Below are 17056 nucleotides of genomic sequence, written 5' to 3'. Positions count from 1 at the left end.
ATGCTAATATACCATATTTTCCCCGTAGTTTGAGTGGTGCGACTAATACGCCGGTAAAAAGTCATGTCTTTTTCAAAATAAAAGCAGCAAATTTGAATACGACGTTCGCAGAGATAAAATCAAATGCAGCTTTCTCAGACTCTTTATAAAAAGGAAGTGAGGGGGCGTGAGAGGGGCTGATATATTGCGTTCTTCCTTAAATATTTCTTCTTCACTGTCAACTAAAATGAGAACTATTTGAGTCTATTTTTGTTTTGTTTATTTGCAGCGGCTGCGGCGGCTATCCACAAAATACCGCACGGAGAAGATCTACCCGACCAACATAGGCGAGCGAGAAGAAAATGTCAAGAAGAACCGATACAAGGACATACTGCCGTGTAAGACACCGATTGAACGCGTAGACGTTAGGGCGACTCCTATTTTTGGTGCTTTGGATTGCCGCCATGGGAACTGACTGCGCCATTAGCGTGAACCTTTGTGGGAAAATACTTGACGTCACACTGCTTTGAACACTGGAAAGGAAACAAAGAAAGATATTGTCTACATTACATATATTCTAAATATAACAGCAGTTAGATATGAATGATATGTAGAAATCTGCAAACAAGAGCTAATAATGTACATTCAAAATTCCTTTAGACGTCAGCATCATTTCTTAAAGTTACCATTACACATCATTGTTTTATGTCCATTTACAGCAAACCAAGGGTGTAATAAGCCACCACACAATGCAAACACATGGTGCATAAAAAATAGAGCTAATTGTGTACTGTTAAAATTCCTTAAAATGACAGAAAAAAATTCTTCGAAGTTGCCATCACACATCAGTTTTGTGTCCCTAAACAGCAAACCAACAGTGTAATAAGTCACCACACAGTGCACGCACATTGTGCATAAAAAATAGCTAATTGTGTACTGTCAAAACTTCTTAAAATGGCAGAATATTTTCTTTAAAGTTGCCATTACATGTCATTGTTTTTGGCCCTAAACGGCAAACCAACAGTGTAATCAGTCACCACACAGTGTAAACACATGATGCATAAAAATGCATACTATAGCTAATTGTGTATTGTCAAAATTTCTTAAAACGACAGAAAACTTTATAAAGTGCCCATTACACATCAGTTTTATGTTCCTAAACAGTAAACCAACAGTGTAATAGGTCACCACATAGTGCAAACACATGATGCATAGAAATGAATGGAGCAAATTATGTATTGTCAAAATTCCTTGAAACATCAGAATTCTTAAAGTTGTCATTACAATTGTTTTATGTCCCTAAACAGCAAAACAACGGTGTAATAAGTCACCACACAGTATAAACACATGGTGCATAAAAATGAATATAGCAAGTTGTGTATTGTCAAAATCCCTTAAAACTGCAGAATATATACTTTAAAGTTGCCATTACACATCAGTTGTATGTCCCTAAACAGCAAACAACCGGTGTAATAAGTTACCACACAATGCAAACACATGGTGCATAAAAATAAATATAAGCTAATTGTGTATTGTCAAAATTCCTTAAAACGACTGAATAATTTCTTTAAAGTTGCCATTACACTTCAGTTTTATGTCCCTAAACAGCAAACCAGCGGTGTAGTAAGTCACCACACCGTGCAAACACATGGTGCATAAAAATGAAAATAGCTATTTTGGATATTGTCAAAATTTCTTCAAACAGCAGAATAATTTCTTTAAAGTTGCCATTACACATCATTGTTTTTGTCCCTAAACAGCAAACCACCGTTGTAATAAGTCACCATACAGTCCAAACACATGGTACATAAAAATGAATATAGCTATTTGTGTATTGTAAAAAAACTCCTTAAAATGGCAGGATACAGTACTTTCTTTAAAGTTGCCATTACACGTCCATGTTTTTGTCCCTAAACAGCAAACCAACGGTTTAATAAGTCACCACACAGTGCAAACACATGGTGCATAAAGTGAATATCGCTTGATTGTTTATTGTCAAAACTTCTTAAAATGGCAGGATACAGTACTTTCTTTAAAGTTGCCTTTACACGTCATTGTTTTTGTCCCTAAACAGCAAACCACCGGTGTAATAAGTCACCACACAGTCCAAACACATGGTGCTTAAAATATAGCTAACTGTGTATTGTCAAAATTACTTAAACAGCAGAATAGTTTCTTTAAAGTTGCCATTACACATGATTGTTTTTTGTCCCCAAACGGCAAACCAACTGTGTAATAAGTCACCAAACAGTGCAAACACTCTGTGCATAAAATGAAGAGTATAGCTAATTGTCTATTTTTAAAATTCCTAAAAATGGCAGAAAAATTTGTCAAAGTGGCCATTACATGTCAGTTTTATTTCCCTAACAGCAAACCAACTGTGTAATGAATAAGTCACCACACACTGCAAACATACGGTGCATTAAAACATATAATACAATATAGCTATTTGTGTATTGTTAAAATTCCTTCAAAAGGCAGACTAATTTCTTTATAGTTGCCATTACACGTCATTGTTTTTGTCCCTAAACGTCAAACTAACAGTGTAATAAGTCACCACACAGTGCAAACACATGGTGCATAAAAATGAAAATAGCTATTTGTACGTTGTCAAAATCCCTAAAACGGCAGAATAATTTCTTAAAGTGGCCATTATACATCATTTTTTTGTCCGTATACAGCAAACTCTTGGTGTAATAAGTCACCACATAGTGCAAACAGATGGTGCATAAAAATGAATATCACTTATAGTGCAAACAGATGGTGCATAAAAATGAATATCACTAATAGTACATTGTCAAAATTTCTTCAAAAAGCAAAATATTTTATGTAAATTTTCCATTACACGTCATTGTTTTTGTCCTTTAACAGCAAACCACCAGTGTAATAAGTCACCACACAGTGCAAACACATCGTGCATAAAAAATATAGCTATTTGTGTATTGTGAAAATTCCTAAAACAGCATAAAAATTTCTTAAAGTGGACATTACACATAATATTGTCCCAATACGGCAAACCAACGTTGTAATAAGTCACCACACAGTGCAAACACATGGTGCATTAAAAAATATAGCTAATGGTGTACTGTCAACATTCATTAAAACGGCAGAATAATTTCTTAAAGTAGCCGTTACACATCATTTTGTACCTATACGGCAAACCAATGGTGTAATAAGTCACCACACAGTTCAAACACATGGTGCATAAAATGAATATAGCAAGTTGTGTATTTTCAAAATTCCTTAAACGACAGAAAACTTCTTAAAGTGGCCATCACACATCATTGTTTTTCGTCCCTAAACAGCAAACCAATGGTGTAATAAGTCACCACACAGTGCAAACATATGGTGCATAAAAATGAACGTAGCAAATTATGTATTGTCAAATTTCCTTAAAACCTGAGAATTCTTAACGTGGCCATTACAAATTGTATTATGTCCCGAAACAGCAAATCAAGGGTGTAATAGGTCACCACATAATGCAAACACATGCTGCATTTAAAAAAAAAAAAAAAAAAAAAAAAATTTTCTTGACTATACTCATATTTTTTTTTTCTTTACCCTAGTTGATCACACTCGGGTGAAGCTGACATTAAAAACAACCAATCAGGATACAGATTACATCAATGCCAATTTCATCAAGGTATGAAAAAAAACTGTCATTTTTTTCTATTTTTTCTTATCTTCTATTATCATCATTTGAATTTATTTTGCTTTTTCCAGGGCATGGATGGCCCAGAGGCCTATATAGCAACTCAGGGTCCTCTACCCAACACTGTGGTAGACTTCTGGAGGATGAACTGGGAATACAATGTAGCTGTGAGTATCCCCGCCAGGCTTATAAAACACAGGGAAAACCCTGCAGTATTTCTATTCAAATATGTTCAAAACAATTAGATCCTCCATTACAAATAAGTGTCTGACTCATTTAGTTTAAGTATCTACCAGTTTTAAAGACATATGTTGTCAATAATTGAAAAATGCTGGTAATGGCGTTGGTAATAAATAAATATTTAAGCGAGCGAAAACGAAGAGGCAGATGGGGGGAACCAGATGGGTTCCATGCTGGGTGCGAGCGACGATTAGGCCGTCCAAATGTGTGAGCTGCTCCATTGTAACCACTGTAATCCTTCCTGCAGGTTATTGTGATGGCCTGTCGAGAGTTTGAGATGGGAAGGGTAAGCCTTTTTTTATTCACGCGCATGAATTCAATCTCGTATTACAGTGTATCACAAAAGTGAGTACACCCCTCGCATTTCTGCAGATATTTAAGTATATCTTTTCATGCGACAACACTGACAAAATGACACTTTGACACAAAAGTAGTCTGTGTGCAGCTTATATAATAGAGTTCATTTATTTTCCCCTCAAAATAAATTATAGCCATTACTATCTCAACCCCTGGCAACAAAGTGAGTAGACCCCTTAGAAACTACATCCCTAAATGTCCAAATTGAGTACTGCCTTAGTGAAAGTTGTCAATATTAACACACAACATGTCAACTGTCAATATTTTGTGTGGCCACCACTATTATCCGGTACTGCCTTTACTCTTCTGGGCATGGAGTTGAACAGAGCTTTACAGGTTTCCACTGGAATGCTCTTCCACTCCTCCATGACGACGATGTGGAGCTGCCGGATATTTGAGACTTTGTGCACCTCCACCTTCCGCTTGAGGATCCCCCAAAGATGTTCTGTTGGGTTCAAGTCTGGAGACATGCTTGGCCACTCCATCACCTTTACCCCCAGCCTCTTCAGTAAAGCAGTGGTCATCTTGGAGGTGTGTTTGGGGTCGTTGTCATGCTGGAACACTGCCCTGCGACCCAGTTTCTGCAGGGCGCTCTGTCCTAAAACAAATAGAACACCCTCGTCCAACCAGGATAACAAGTTGATAGCGGGCCCCTGGGACGTCAAGACCGGCGTCGGTCGCCGTGGCAACCATGTTCCAGCCACAAAGAATGACGCACGAACTTCACCGCCCAAACCTGCCACAGAGAGATGATCCCAAGACGACACCCAGCCACGCCTACGGCCTGGCCCACTCCACCGCAGCTTTCAAAAGGACTGGACACGAAGAAAACAACTGTCGCTTCTTTAGAACATTGCTATGTAGCCGTTGTTTTGCCGACCCTGGATCTAGCATTGTCCCTCCGTCGTCTGTTGTGCCTTGTTTTTTGACCACTGTCAATGAATAAATTGTCAACCTGTTTTTCACTGAGCGTTCTTCAAACTTTTAGAACGTGGAGTCAGTACAAAGGGTTAACACAGGAGTGAACGCGCGGAATTTCGGCTCCTCCCGGTTGACTCGCAGGAGTGATGCTAGCGGAGCACCATTTCCGTTTAGCTGTCACTGTTTCCGTGGCTTGGCCGGGAGGGGGGCAAATTCCTTCAGTTGGTGACCGGACGTGAGAGCCCATACGACGGAGGGGATGGACGAACAAAGCATTTGGACGAGATGCTCAGCACGTGCGTTCTGCTTCTTTGGACGACCAACCCAAGGCCTGTTCTGAGTGGACCCTGCTCTTTTAAAACGCTGGATGATCTTAGCCACTGTGCTGCAGCTCAGTTTCTGGGTGTTGGCAATCTTCTTGTAGCCTTGGCCATCTTCATGTAGCACAACAATAAGTCTTTTAAGATCCTCAGAGAGTTCTTTGCCACTTGGTGCCATGTTGGAACTCTCAGTGACCATTATAAGAGAGTGTGAGAGCTGCTCTACAAATTTGAACACAGCTGCTCCCTATGCACTCCTGGACCTAGTAACACTAACGAGTCCCATGACATTTTGGATTGAAAATGACAAGCAGTACTCAATTTGGACATTTAGGGATGTAGTTTCTAAGGGGTGTACTCACTTTTGTTGCCAGGGGTTTAGATATTAATGTTTGACACATTGTGTCTGTCATTTTGTCAGTGTTGTCCCATGTAAAGACATACTTAAATATCTGCAGAAATGCGAGGGGTGTACTCACTTTTGTGATACACTGTCACTAAATGCCAATAAAAATGTTTTTGCTCGAATTTCTCGACTACTCTGTGATGCTAATCTTTTTTTTTTTTTTTTTTTTTTGGCAATGTTTTCAAGTTGTTGGCTAACTGTTTTATTCCCTCCTCAGAAAAAATGCGAGCGGTATTTCCCGCTGTTCGGGGAGCCCATGAGTTTCGGGCCATTCCGAATCTCGTGTGTAAGTAGATTTGTATGCACCAGCACAGCTGCACGACGGGATGGGGTGGAGCATTTCTCACATTTCGTATGAATCGCGTCTGTCTTTCAGGAATCTGAGCAGACCAGGACGGACTACTCTATCCGTACACTTGTAGTGGAGTATGAGAATGTAGGTTTGCGCTCACCTATTGTCTTCCACAATCAGGGCTATGCTGAGCGTCCCTTGTGTCTTGCAGGAAACACGGAGGATCACCCAGTTTCATTACATTAACTGGCCCGATCATGACGTCCCTTCGTCGTTTGATTCCATCCTGGACATGATCGGACTCATGAGAGAATACCAAGAAAATGACGACGTCCCCATATGTGTGCATTGCAGGTACGCGTTCACTTGAAGTACACATTGGCGAAAAAAAGCATTTTGTTATTGGCACCAGATATATATTTAAATTTCGAAACTACAGAAGGTGAAGGTAATGTATTCAATTCTGTATGTTTGCATTCAAGATAACTTAAGAACGAATAAAGGGATTATCAAACTTGGATAATGTTTGTAAAATGAAACGGAAGAGATGAAAAAATTGAGTACGGCAATTTATATTTACGTAGAGGAAACTGGGGGTGTTAAAAAAATCGAAATGGTGAAATATCGCGATACTATGTATGCCAAAAGGTTATCGATAAGGCATGTGCCGGTATGATAACCTCATGCAAAAATACCGCAGTAAATAACTAAAATACTTTAAATTAGGGCTGTCGAACGATTAAAATTTTTTAATCGAGTTAATCACAGCTTAAAAAGGAATTAATCATAATTAATCGCAATTCAAACCATCTCTGAAATATGCCATTTTTCTGTAAATTATTGTTGGCATGGAAAGATGAGCCACAAGACGGACATAAATACTGTAAATAAGTACTGTATTTGTTTATTATAACAATAAATCCACAAGATGGCATTAACATTATTAACATTCTTTCTGTTAAAGGGATCCACGGATAGAAAGACTTTAAGTTCTTAAAAGATAAATTTGAATTTGAGTAATAGTAATTTTATATTAAAACCCCTCTTAATATTGTTGTTTTCAGCCGCGTCGCTTTTCTTTCTGTGAACATTATTTTTTTGAGGGATAGGAATATTATTTTTGTTGTTCTTTCTCTAAATGACACTGTAGCGACTTAACTGTTCCGCCCAAATGCATGATGGGAAGTTGGGCAACCATGACTGTCAGTGGTGGCTGCAAATGGTATACAGTATGTTCTGCGTTGTGTTCATTTAGGCGTTTTAAGAAAAAGAACGTTTCCTGCTCTGCCCAAATGCATGATGGGAAGTTGGGCAACCATGACTGTCAATGGTGGCTGCAAATGGTATACAGTATGTTCTGCGTTGTGTTCTATTAGTCGTGGGAAGAAAAAGATCGTCTCTTGCTCCGCCCATATGCATGATGGGAAGTTGGACAACCATGATTGTTAATAGTGGCTCCCAAACCTTAAGCCAATAAAAGGCGTGGTCCAATGGACGCCTGTGCCCACTTGCACATCTCTGCCTTTTTGCTCTCAATGTGCTAAAACGGCGTCATCGAAAACTATTTGAGGCAACAAATGAAGGGGTCATTCCGCGCATGCGTTAATTGCATCAAATATGTTAACGTGATTAATTAAAATGATTAATTACCGCCTGTTAACGCGATAAATTTGACAGCCCTACTTTAAATAGAATTGAAATAAATAAAATTTATAGACGAAACCTACAGCTCGAGTTGGTAATATAGAACTGAACTTAAACAATATATGATCAAATTGATTTTAAGTAAAACACATGACTACTATAAATATTAATTAGTTGAATATTAATAGTGAGAGCAAGAGACAGAGCGCTTGTGTATGACTCGTATCATTATTTACACATTATATGCACACACACCCTCTCTCAATACAAAAAATCGCGAGAGAGAAAAACACCACAGGCTGTATTATGAAAATGTTATTTTGAACAGTTGTTATGGCGGAAGACTTTTCAAAAGTAGGCTAATGGTAGAGAGGAAAGTAGTTAGCAGTCTTGCCATGCTAACTAGCCACATTATCTGCCTTGTTAACAAGCTTACGTTATAATATTTGTTTTACCATCACAAGAAACACTTAACCCCGCTGGAGTGAACTCTCGTAGCTGGTGGAAAAAGTTCATGACAGCGTCTGCTTACCTTAAATTTTGTGTAAAGTGACGGACGATGGTCACGTAAATGTGAAATCATGTTGGAGGTGTTGCTTCCCTAGGCAACCATCCTCTGCAAGAATGTCGACTGTCCTTCCTCCTCTGAACCGCGGCCATCTGTTTCTTTTCGGTAGCCAAAGTACTTCCATACTAGTGACTTTCTTTTTTGAGGGGGGAAAAAGCTCAGGTGTAGTGTCACCAACAGACATAGGACAGAGCAACAACCGGAGGGGGAGGGGTGAGCGCTGCCGCTTCAAGCCACGGATTTCTCCCTGCATTTTTGGTAACGTGACAAATAGCTACAGAAACAATTTGTGGTTTTGAAACCGTAACATTTTCATACCACGGTAAACCTTGAAACTGGTAACCGGCACATGCCTAATATCGATACATAGTTTTAAAAAAGGAGTCACTGCTTAATAATTGGAAAAAAAAGGAACCAATAGGTTGCGACCGACCAAAATTTGCCAGTAGAATAGTGTCGATGTGAACTCATTGGCCGCCATACATCCGTGCTAGATGTCGTTGGCACTACAACCAAAATCATTCACAGTCGGTCTTCCCACTTTTGAGGGCATTTACAAGTCACTGATGATTTTGGAATCTTCCCCGAAGAGCTGAAACAATAACTCAATTTGAAAAATTGGTCGAGGCATTTTGTCCGCCTTGAGGAATCGTTTAATTTTACCAGCTCTAAACATGACGTTTTGCCCGGACTACTTTTAATGCGGCACAACGCACTGTCGTCACTTGCATATAATACAGTACCTGACTGCAGCCGACAGCCGCTACAAACTGCGCCAACGTGATGCTACATGTAGCATTTGATGCGTCTCATAGGTATCACATGTATACAGAACAAGATGCGAAATGACAGACTCGCTGGCGTTGGTAAACAGCTGCCATCTTAAAGCAGTAGACTCCTCAGCGCTAATAAGATTAACCTTACTGTACCATGCTAACGTAACGTTAGCGCGCCAGTGCAACTAATCCAAAAAGTGTGTAGCCTTGGCAATTTTTATCGCAATGTTAATTTTTTTCCCAGTATCATTCAGGCCTAATTTATTTTAAGGGTTTGCCAAAAAATCGATTATTAGATGCATCGCGATTCGACACGTGATGATTCGATTACGATTCATAAATGTTCAAAAAACAGCGATTTTCCCTAAAGACTTTATGACAGCAGCTAGTGGCGGAACGAAATTCAAGACACGTCTGCCACCCGGACACCTTAAACGGAGGCACACACAACGTTATGATGGATCTAGCTGGTTACTGAGCGAGAGATTTACTCCTTTTCAAAAAACTTGAAAATAAATTTGTGTATGAGACAGGCAAGAACCCGGCGGTGATGCTTCTGTGCGCAAGTTATTTTTAGAGCTCAGAGGTGCGTACACAAAGTGTCTTGTACTGTTAAGCTTTTACTGTTGTTGTTTTTTAGACATTACTAGTTAGCACCGAGCGCTATGCTAATTAGCGACTTGGCTAACATGTATTTCCATGTCAAGTTGTGCGTTGTTTGGTGGTGTACAAAAGTTATTCCAGTTGCAGAACATTTAAAACCAGGGTTAAGTACAGCGATAACACTACAAACACGTGAAATAGTACAGAAATCTGTGGAAACAAAGTATATTGGTTAAAAGTATTATTTCTGAAGACACTTTGTTTGTTTCCAGAAAATGTGGAATTCATTCCACTAGTGTAAATTGTATTGTATTGTTGAGAGAAATAAGTACTGCCTTTGAAACATCTAATGTTATTGCACCTTCTTTTAAAAAAAGAGCATCTCAAGGTCAGCTGTGTGTTGTATTGGTATGTTGAGAAGTAAGTACGTCCTTTAAAATGGTTAAAGTTTTTGCACTTTCAAAAAAAAAAAAAAACAGTTTAAGGGCAGCTTTGTGTTGTATGGGCATGTTTTCATCATCCCTGTTGAATGTAATGTACGATGCGTCGATAATCGTCAATCATTTGATCATCGTTCAATAATTGAATAGTAGCGCCCTGAATCGTGATCGAATCGCGGGGTGTCTAAGATGGCATACCCCTAATATATATATTTTTACTTTTTAAGGGCTAAAAAGTAACACAATAATTAGGGCTGCAGCTATCGATTATTTTAGTAGTTGATTAATCGATGAACTAGTTAATCGAGTAATCGGATAAGGAACATAAATCCCTTAATTGAGCCTCAAATGATATTTTTTAAAAAATGAGGATCTAAGTATAAAAAAAGAACAATTGGCTAATTTACATAGCAAAAGTCTGCTAGCTTAAAATGCATTTTATTTTTCCACAATGCTCTTAACAAATGGTTCAAACACATATTCCCACAAAAAAAAACGGCTAAACATACTTTAAAAACTAAATTACGAACGCATTAGAAAAACATTAGCTCAAACAAAAACTTAGCTTATGTTAATCTTAACAGGGAGCAGCTGGATTCAGCCATGTGAAATGAGTTATATCATTTGACTGTTGCCACTAGAGGGCAGTGTAGCCACCCAATCAATCAAACTAAAACCATTACAACTCCACTTTAATTATATGAATACTCGAATAAGCAAAATTTAATTCAAGAATCTTTTTTTTTTCTAATCTAATTACTCGAGTTAATCGATTAATCATTGCAGCACTGAAAATAATCCTGAAATACAATGGCATTGCCAAAAGATAGAAAAATAAATACGTTTTATACTCCGCAACACTCCTGGAAAACGTGGACGAGAAAGTACCAGAAAAAGTTATGTACTTTAACATATTCGGAACTTCATCATATCCAAGCCAATTGGATCGCAATATTGTGGGACAATCGATCTCAATTGTGAGGTACCTAGAGCTTCCCACTTCTTGAGCTAACACTGATTACGATGTTGGTAAACCATCACATTTTGCTTATTCCCGCACTATTCGTTCCAATAAAGATGCTCTCGTGGTGAAAGAATAAGCGCACACTGTGATCCTGATGACATACACAGTCTCCATGTGTGTGCAATAAGCCGTAATGAGAAGCCCGAGGATGCTTCCTGGTTGAGCAACGAGGCTTCAAGTGTGTGAGTGCATGTGTGTGTTTGACAGCTGTGTGACACCGTGAGATTGAGTTTTATGATATTTTGGGGGCACTCCAAATGTGATGTCATATCATTTTAGCTTCTGCAGAGACCCAGTCTCCATTTTGTCTGACATTTTTGTATCTGTATGTGATATAATGACAAGAGTGCGCTTACAGTGGATATAAATTTTACTGTGCAGTGCTGGCTGTGGGAGGACAGGAGCCATCTGTGCCATTGATTACACATGGAATCTTCTCAAAGCTGGGGTAGGCCAATGCACGACACTACAAATCTATTTACTGTATTCTGCGGACTGTAAGTTGCACCACATTAGGGATGTGATAATATATTGAAGAGGTGATATATCGTGATACTTTGAAGATTATTCTTGAAAATGACATATCAAAAGTGAAATGCAATATGGCATGAAGTTGGGTGGTGGCGGCAATTTCCTATATACTTAATATTGTATTAAATAATATGCTGCTACCAAAATCTACAAAATGTACTAATTGACTGGCACTGGCTGCCACTGACGACCATAGACGTCGAATCAGTTTGATGTTTCGTTCCAGTTGAAACAGATTGGCTGTCTCCTTAGCCCCTTTCAGACATACACTGAACTCCGTTTAAATCCCGGGACTTAAACGGGTATTGCTTAACTCATTCACTCCCAGCCATTTTCACCGGAGCAAGGCCCTTCACGTTTGACTGGACAGAAAATTCTGTTCTATTGCTATATAAACATGGAACCCACCCAAAAAAAGATATGACTCTCTTTTAGGGCTGCAGCTATCGATTATTTTAGTAGTCGATTAATCGATGAACTAGTTCGAATAATGGAGTAATCAGATAAGGAACATAAAAAAATTAAAATACCTGAGCTGATTCTCAAACTGTATAAAAATTTTAAAAATGAGGACCTATGTACAACAAAAGAGCAATTGGCTAACTTAAATAGCAAAAGTCAGCAAGCTTAAATGCGATAAAATGCTAACGTTATTATTCATTTTTTTTTACAATGCTCTTAAATGGTTCAGACACATATTCCCACAAAAAATGGCTATATATACCTATAAACTAAATTATGAAAAAACAGTTCAAACAAAAACTTGGCTTATGTTGGTCTTAACAGGGAGATACTGGATTCTGCCAAGTGAAATGAGGCAGACTAGAGGGCAGTGTATCCACCCAAATCAATAAAACTAAATGCAAACACTTTCAAAACAAACCATTACAGCACCACTTGAATTAAATGAATACTCGAAGCAGCAAAATTTAATTCGAATCTTTTTTTCTAATCGAGTACTCGAGTTAATCGATTAATCGTTGCAGCACTACTCTATTCTTTCAGCAGGAAACCCTACACCACCTGGTATTTATGGTTTCTTTTGGAAGCCGTTCTAACGAAGATTGCCATGATAATCGACAACTCATGAACGATCAAACAAATTGACAGTCAATCGATCTTTTCTTGAACACTGCAGAAATAGTGATGGAATTTTATTTTAGCCAAAAAACATGAAGCCAATGCACATGATTTAATTTCAAGGGCCACACAAAATGTGATCTGGCCTTCAGGCCTTGATTTTGACACAGTCCGAAGAATACTGTATTTTCCAGTCCTATTTGCAGAAGCGCCGAGAACGAAAAGTGTTTTTTGCCATGTGGCAAAATTGATTTTGCCATGTGGCAAAATTGATTTTACCATGTGGCATTTTTTTTTGCCATGTGGCAGAATTGATATTGCCATGTGCATTTTTTTGCCATGTGGCATTTTTTTTCCATGTGGCAAAATGAATTTTGCCATGTAGCATTTTTTTGCCATTTGGCAAAATTGATTTTGCCATATAGCATTTTTTGCCATGTGACAAAATTGATTTTCCCTTGTGGCATTTTTTTGCCGTGTGGCAAAATTAATTTTTCCATTTGGCATTTTTTGCCATGTGGCAAAATTGATTTCACCTTGTAGCATTTTTTCGCCATATGAAAAAAATGATTTCGCCATGTGGCATTTTTTTGCCATGTGGCAAAATTGATTTCGCCATGTGGCAAAATTGATTTCGCCATGTGGAATTTTTTTTTTTTTTTTTGCTTTGTGGCAGAATTGATTTTGCCATGTGGCATTTTTTTTGCCATGTGGAAAAATTGATTTCGCCATATGGCATTTGTTACCATGTTGCAAAATTGATTTTGCCATGTGCCATTTTTTTGGCATGTGCCATTTTTTTATTGCCATGTGGCAGAATTGATTTCTCCATGTGGCATTTTTTTACCATGTGGCAAAATTGATTTCGCCATGTGGAGTTTCTTTTGCCATGTGGTAAAATTGATTTTGCCATGTGGGAAAATTGATTTTGCCATAATAAAACGCCACATGGCATGAAAATGCCACATTGCAAAATCAATTTTGCCACATAGCAAAAAAAATGCCACATTGCAAAATCCATTTTGCCACATTGCAAAAAATGCCACATTGCAAAGTCCATTTTGCCACATGGCAAAAAAAATGCCAAATGGCAAAAAAAAAATGCCAACTAGCAAAATCCATTTTACCACATGGCAAATACCACTTTTAGTTCTCACTGTCTCTCTCTATTTGATGCATCGAGTAACAAATGCTGCCCTTTTTTTACCCCATTGAAGAAAATCCCAGAAGATTTCAACGTTTTCCAGTTGATCCAAGAAATGAGAACGCAGCGACACTCGGCTGTTCAGACTAAGGTTTGTGATTCGATTTGTGACTAAATCTAATATTCAGACGAGTTTTGCTCGAAATGCTCTGCGTGTTCATCAAAATATTATGTTTAACAAAAGCTAAAGCCTTTTCCAGGAAGCATGTAATGAAATTTCCAGGGGAAAAAAACTGCATGCACTTCCTCTCTCACAGGGGGAGGTAATGAGTTTAGCGTTCTTCTGCCAGAGCTTGTCAGAATGCCTTGTAAATGAATGTTTTTTTGAGTGCCAAAATGTTTACGTTTCGGTATTGATTTGTTGCCTCTCTTCTCATTAACAATGTCCATTTGGCTTTTTTATGACACAATGTTCTCCCTCTTCTGGGCTTCATTCCTCTCTTCCTCCTCTCTTCCTCGTCATCTGTCTCATTCTTTTTCTCCCCCCCTTTCCCAGGAGCAGTACGAGTTAGTCCACAGAGCGATAGCGCAGCTCTTCCAGAAGCAACTGCAGCTACTGGAGAGCCCCACAAACGTGCAGATCCACGATGTCACGGTACGAAGCGCAGGCATTGAATGTTGCTGAGTAACACTTTAAAAGGGAGCAAAACACAAATAATTAGTCACATGGGATCAGAATGTCAGAGTTGTCCTCCAGAAAACTCTCCGAGAGTTGTGACCTAAAAGAGCGTGAAAGTGGAGCCTCCGAGGACTTCAATTTAAAGGAACTCTGGGCTCTGTTGTTATTTACTCTTGCTCACTGCTAACAAGCTCAGTGTCCCCGGTTGTTCCTCTTCCTTCTCACGTCCCAGAAGTGCAACCGAGGCGAAAAGTTTGCAAGCAAAACATGTTTAGAAACTTCAACATTTCATCATCCCACGTTTGTAAAGTCCACCAAACGTTCACGTAACACCAGACGGTACTGACGGACCATTATTTCGTTAATCAATGATGCGGAACAGCCGCTAGCTGGAGTGTGATAAATCACCACACGACACAAACACATGGTGCGTAAATCAGTTACATCATTGGACGCCATATACAGTATGTCTCATCCAGGGGTCGGCAACCCAAAGTGTTGAAAAAGCCATATTGGAGCATAAAAACAAAAAATATGTCTGGAGCCACAAAAAATTGAAAGCCTTATAAAGAAGGCAACACATGCTGTATGTATGTATCTATGCTATTTTAGCTTACTATCAAAATGACTTAAGTTGGCTACAAATACATAATGAGCCTTCACAATTACCGTATTTTCCGCACTATAAGGCGCACCTGAAAGCCTTCAATTTTCTCAAAAGTTGTTATAATCTGATGTGCCTTATATCAATATTGGTTAATAATGGCATGGCATTCCATTTAGCTCAGCTTCATCTTGTGGATGCATAATGCAACACAACGCCAACCACTACTACTACTACTGCGCCTTATAATGCTTCCATGACATAAAACAAAAGGACAAAAAGGCTAATGTATACGCACAGGTTACAGTGTACACAGACTGAGAAAAAAGTGAATAAGTGACTAGCAGCATGTGATAACGTGATGGTAATATAACTAGAGCTTAAACGAATACTCGAGTAACTCGAGTTTAAACTGATCCGAGTAATTTTATTCACCTCGAGGAATCGTTTAATTTTGCCAGCTCTAAGCATCACGTTTTGCCCGGAGTACTTAATATACAACACGCAGACGTCACGTGCGTAGAGAAAGAAGCCATAAATAAATAAAAAAACTTACTGCAGCCGACAACCGCTACAAAATACGCCGACATTGCTAAAAACTACGCCCGCAGGATGCTAGTGTGGTAGCAGGTAGTGTCCGATGCGTCTCATAGATATCGCATGCATTTAGGACTAGATGCAAAATGATAGACTCGGCCGCGTCTGGGCAGCATTAGTAAACAGCCGCCATCTTTAAGCAGTAGACTTCTCATCGCTAATAAATATAACGTTACTGTCACTCGCTCACGTAACGTTAGCCCTTCGGAGGGCTAGGTTTCTATTGATTATGACCAATGTCGATGCGTGGCTAACGTGTCTTACATACAGGTTTTATTTAATCTGTAAAAACACAGCGCTGTAGAGTGATGAGGGTGTAAAATTAAAACATAATGAAGCTAACTGTCAGTTTTAGCTCAGTAGTCATTGCTGAATAAAACACCAAGTAGCAACCAGGAATCATAAATTTATTTTGAACACTGCAAAAACTCAAAATCCTATGAGTACTTACAGTTTAGACTAACTTAAAACTTAACTAGAACTTAAAAATAGCTTGACACAAATGGAAATTAAATTGAAACACGTGGGAAAAACACGTAGCTTTCAAGTGATGTGTGTTATCAAGCGTAATTACATTTTTAGGTAAGAAATATGTTTTTTTGTTTTTTTTTAAAGATCTAGAAGTTTTTTGAGTGAAAGCAGTAGAGATCTCCCGATCGATTGGGTCCGATCACGTCATTTTCAAAGTATCGGAATCGGCAAAAAAATATCGGCCATGCCTTTTTTTGATATATATATATTTTTTAATTAAATCATTTTCTAATTGTATTTAACATTACAGACATAATATGTTACATTCATCCAGAGTCATTTGTTTAGGCTTAAGGTAGGGTTATCAAATTTATCCCGATAATGGCGGTAATTAATTTTTTTCAAAATGTATCATGTTAATAAATTTAACGCAATTAATGCATGCGCTGCACGAATCACTCACGCATTGTCGCACTCAATCTGTAATGGCGCCGTTTTACCTATATAGATAGATAAAAGGCAGCGTAAAATGAGTAGAGTGAATTTTGGCAGCCTTTGGAGCCTTTTTTTAATTGGCTAGAGCCTTACAATCCCTCTCCCTACGATTAGAAATATAATGGGAAGCAATGTGGGGAAGCAAGGTAGCAATTGATCTTTTTCTTAACACCTTATGTTATTTCCCAACGCAGAGAAGATATATCCATTGGTCGCACTACGCACAGTCATGG

General features: G+C 38.5%; 1 protein-coding gene across 7 annotated transcripts in view; it reads left to right on the top strand.

The window, feature by feature from the left end:
- ptpn12 (protein tyrosine phosphatase non-receptor type 12) overlaps nt 1–17056 on the top strand; it is a 177083-nt gene that overhangs the window by 122621 nt on the left and 37406 nt on the right. For all 7 annotated transcript variants that reach the window (XM_057853847.1, XM_057853850.1, XM_057853851.1 and 4 more), the window contains 10 exons: nt 269–377; nt 3546–3622; nt 3703–3798; nt 4119–4157; nt 6093–6161; nt 6252–6311; nt 6379–6521; nt 11604–11670; nt 14051–14128; nt 14534–14632. In XM_057853847.1, coding sequence (XP_057709830.1) covers nt 269–377; nt 3546–3622; nt 3703–3798; nt 4119–4157; nt 6093–6161; nt 6252–6311; nt 6379–6521; nt 11604–11670; nt 14051–14128; nt 14534–14632 — 837 coding nt within the window. The remainder of the gene's footprint in view (nt 1–268; nt 378–3545; nt 3623–3702; nt 3799–4118; nt 4158–6092; nt 6162–6251; nt 6312–6378; nt 6522–11603; nt 11671–14050; nt 14129–14533; nt 14633–17056) is intronic.

The sequence above is a fragment of the Corythoichthys intestinalis genome, chromosome 13 (genome assembly GCF_030265065.1).
Source record: "Corythoichthys intestinalis isolate RoL2023-P3 chromosome 13, ASM3026506v1, whole genome shotgun sequence".
NCBI lineage: Eukaryota > Metazoa > Chordata > Actinopteri > Syngnathiformes > Syngnathidae > Corythoichthys > Corythoichthys intestinalis.
This window is presented reverse-complemented; position numbering and strand designations above follow the sequence as displayed.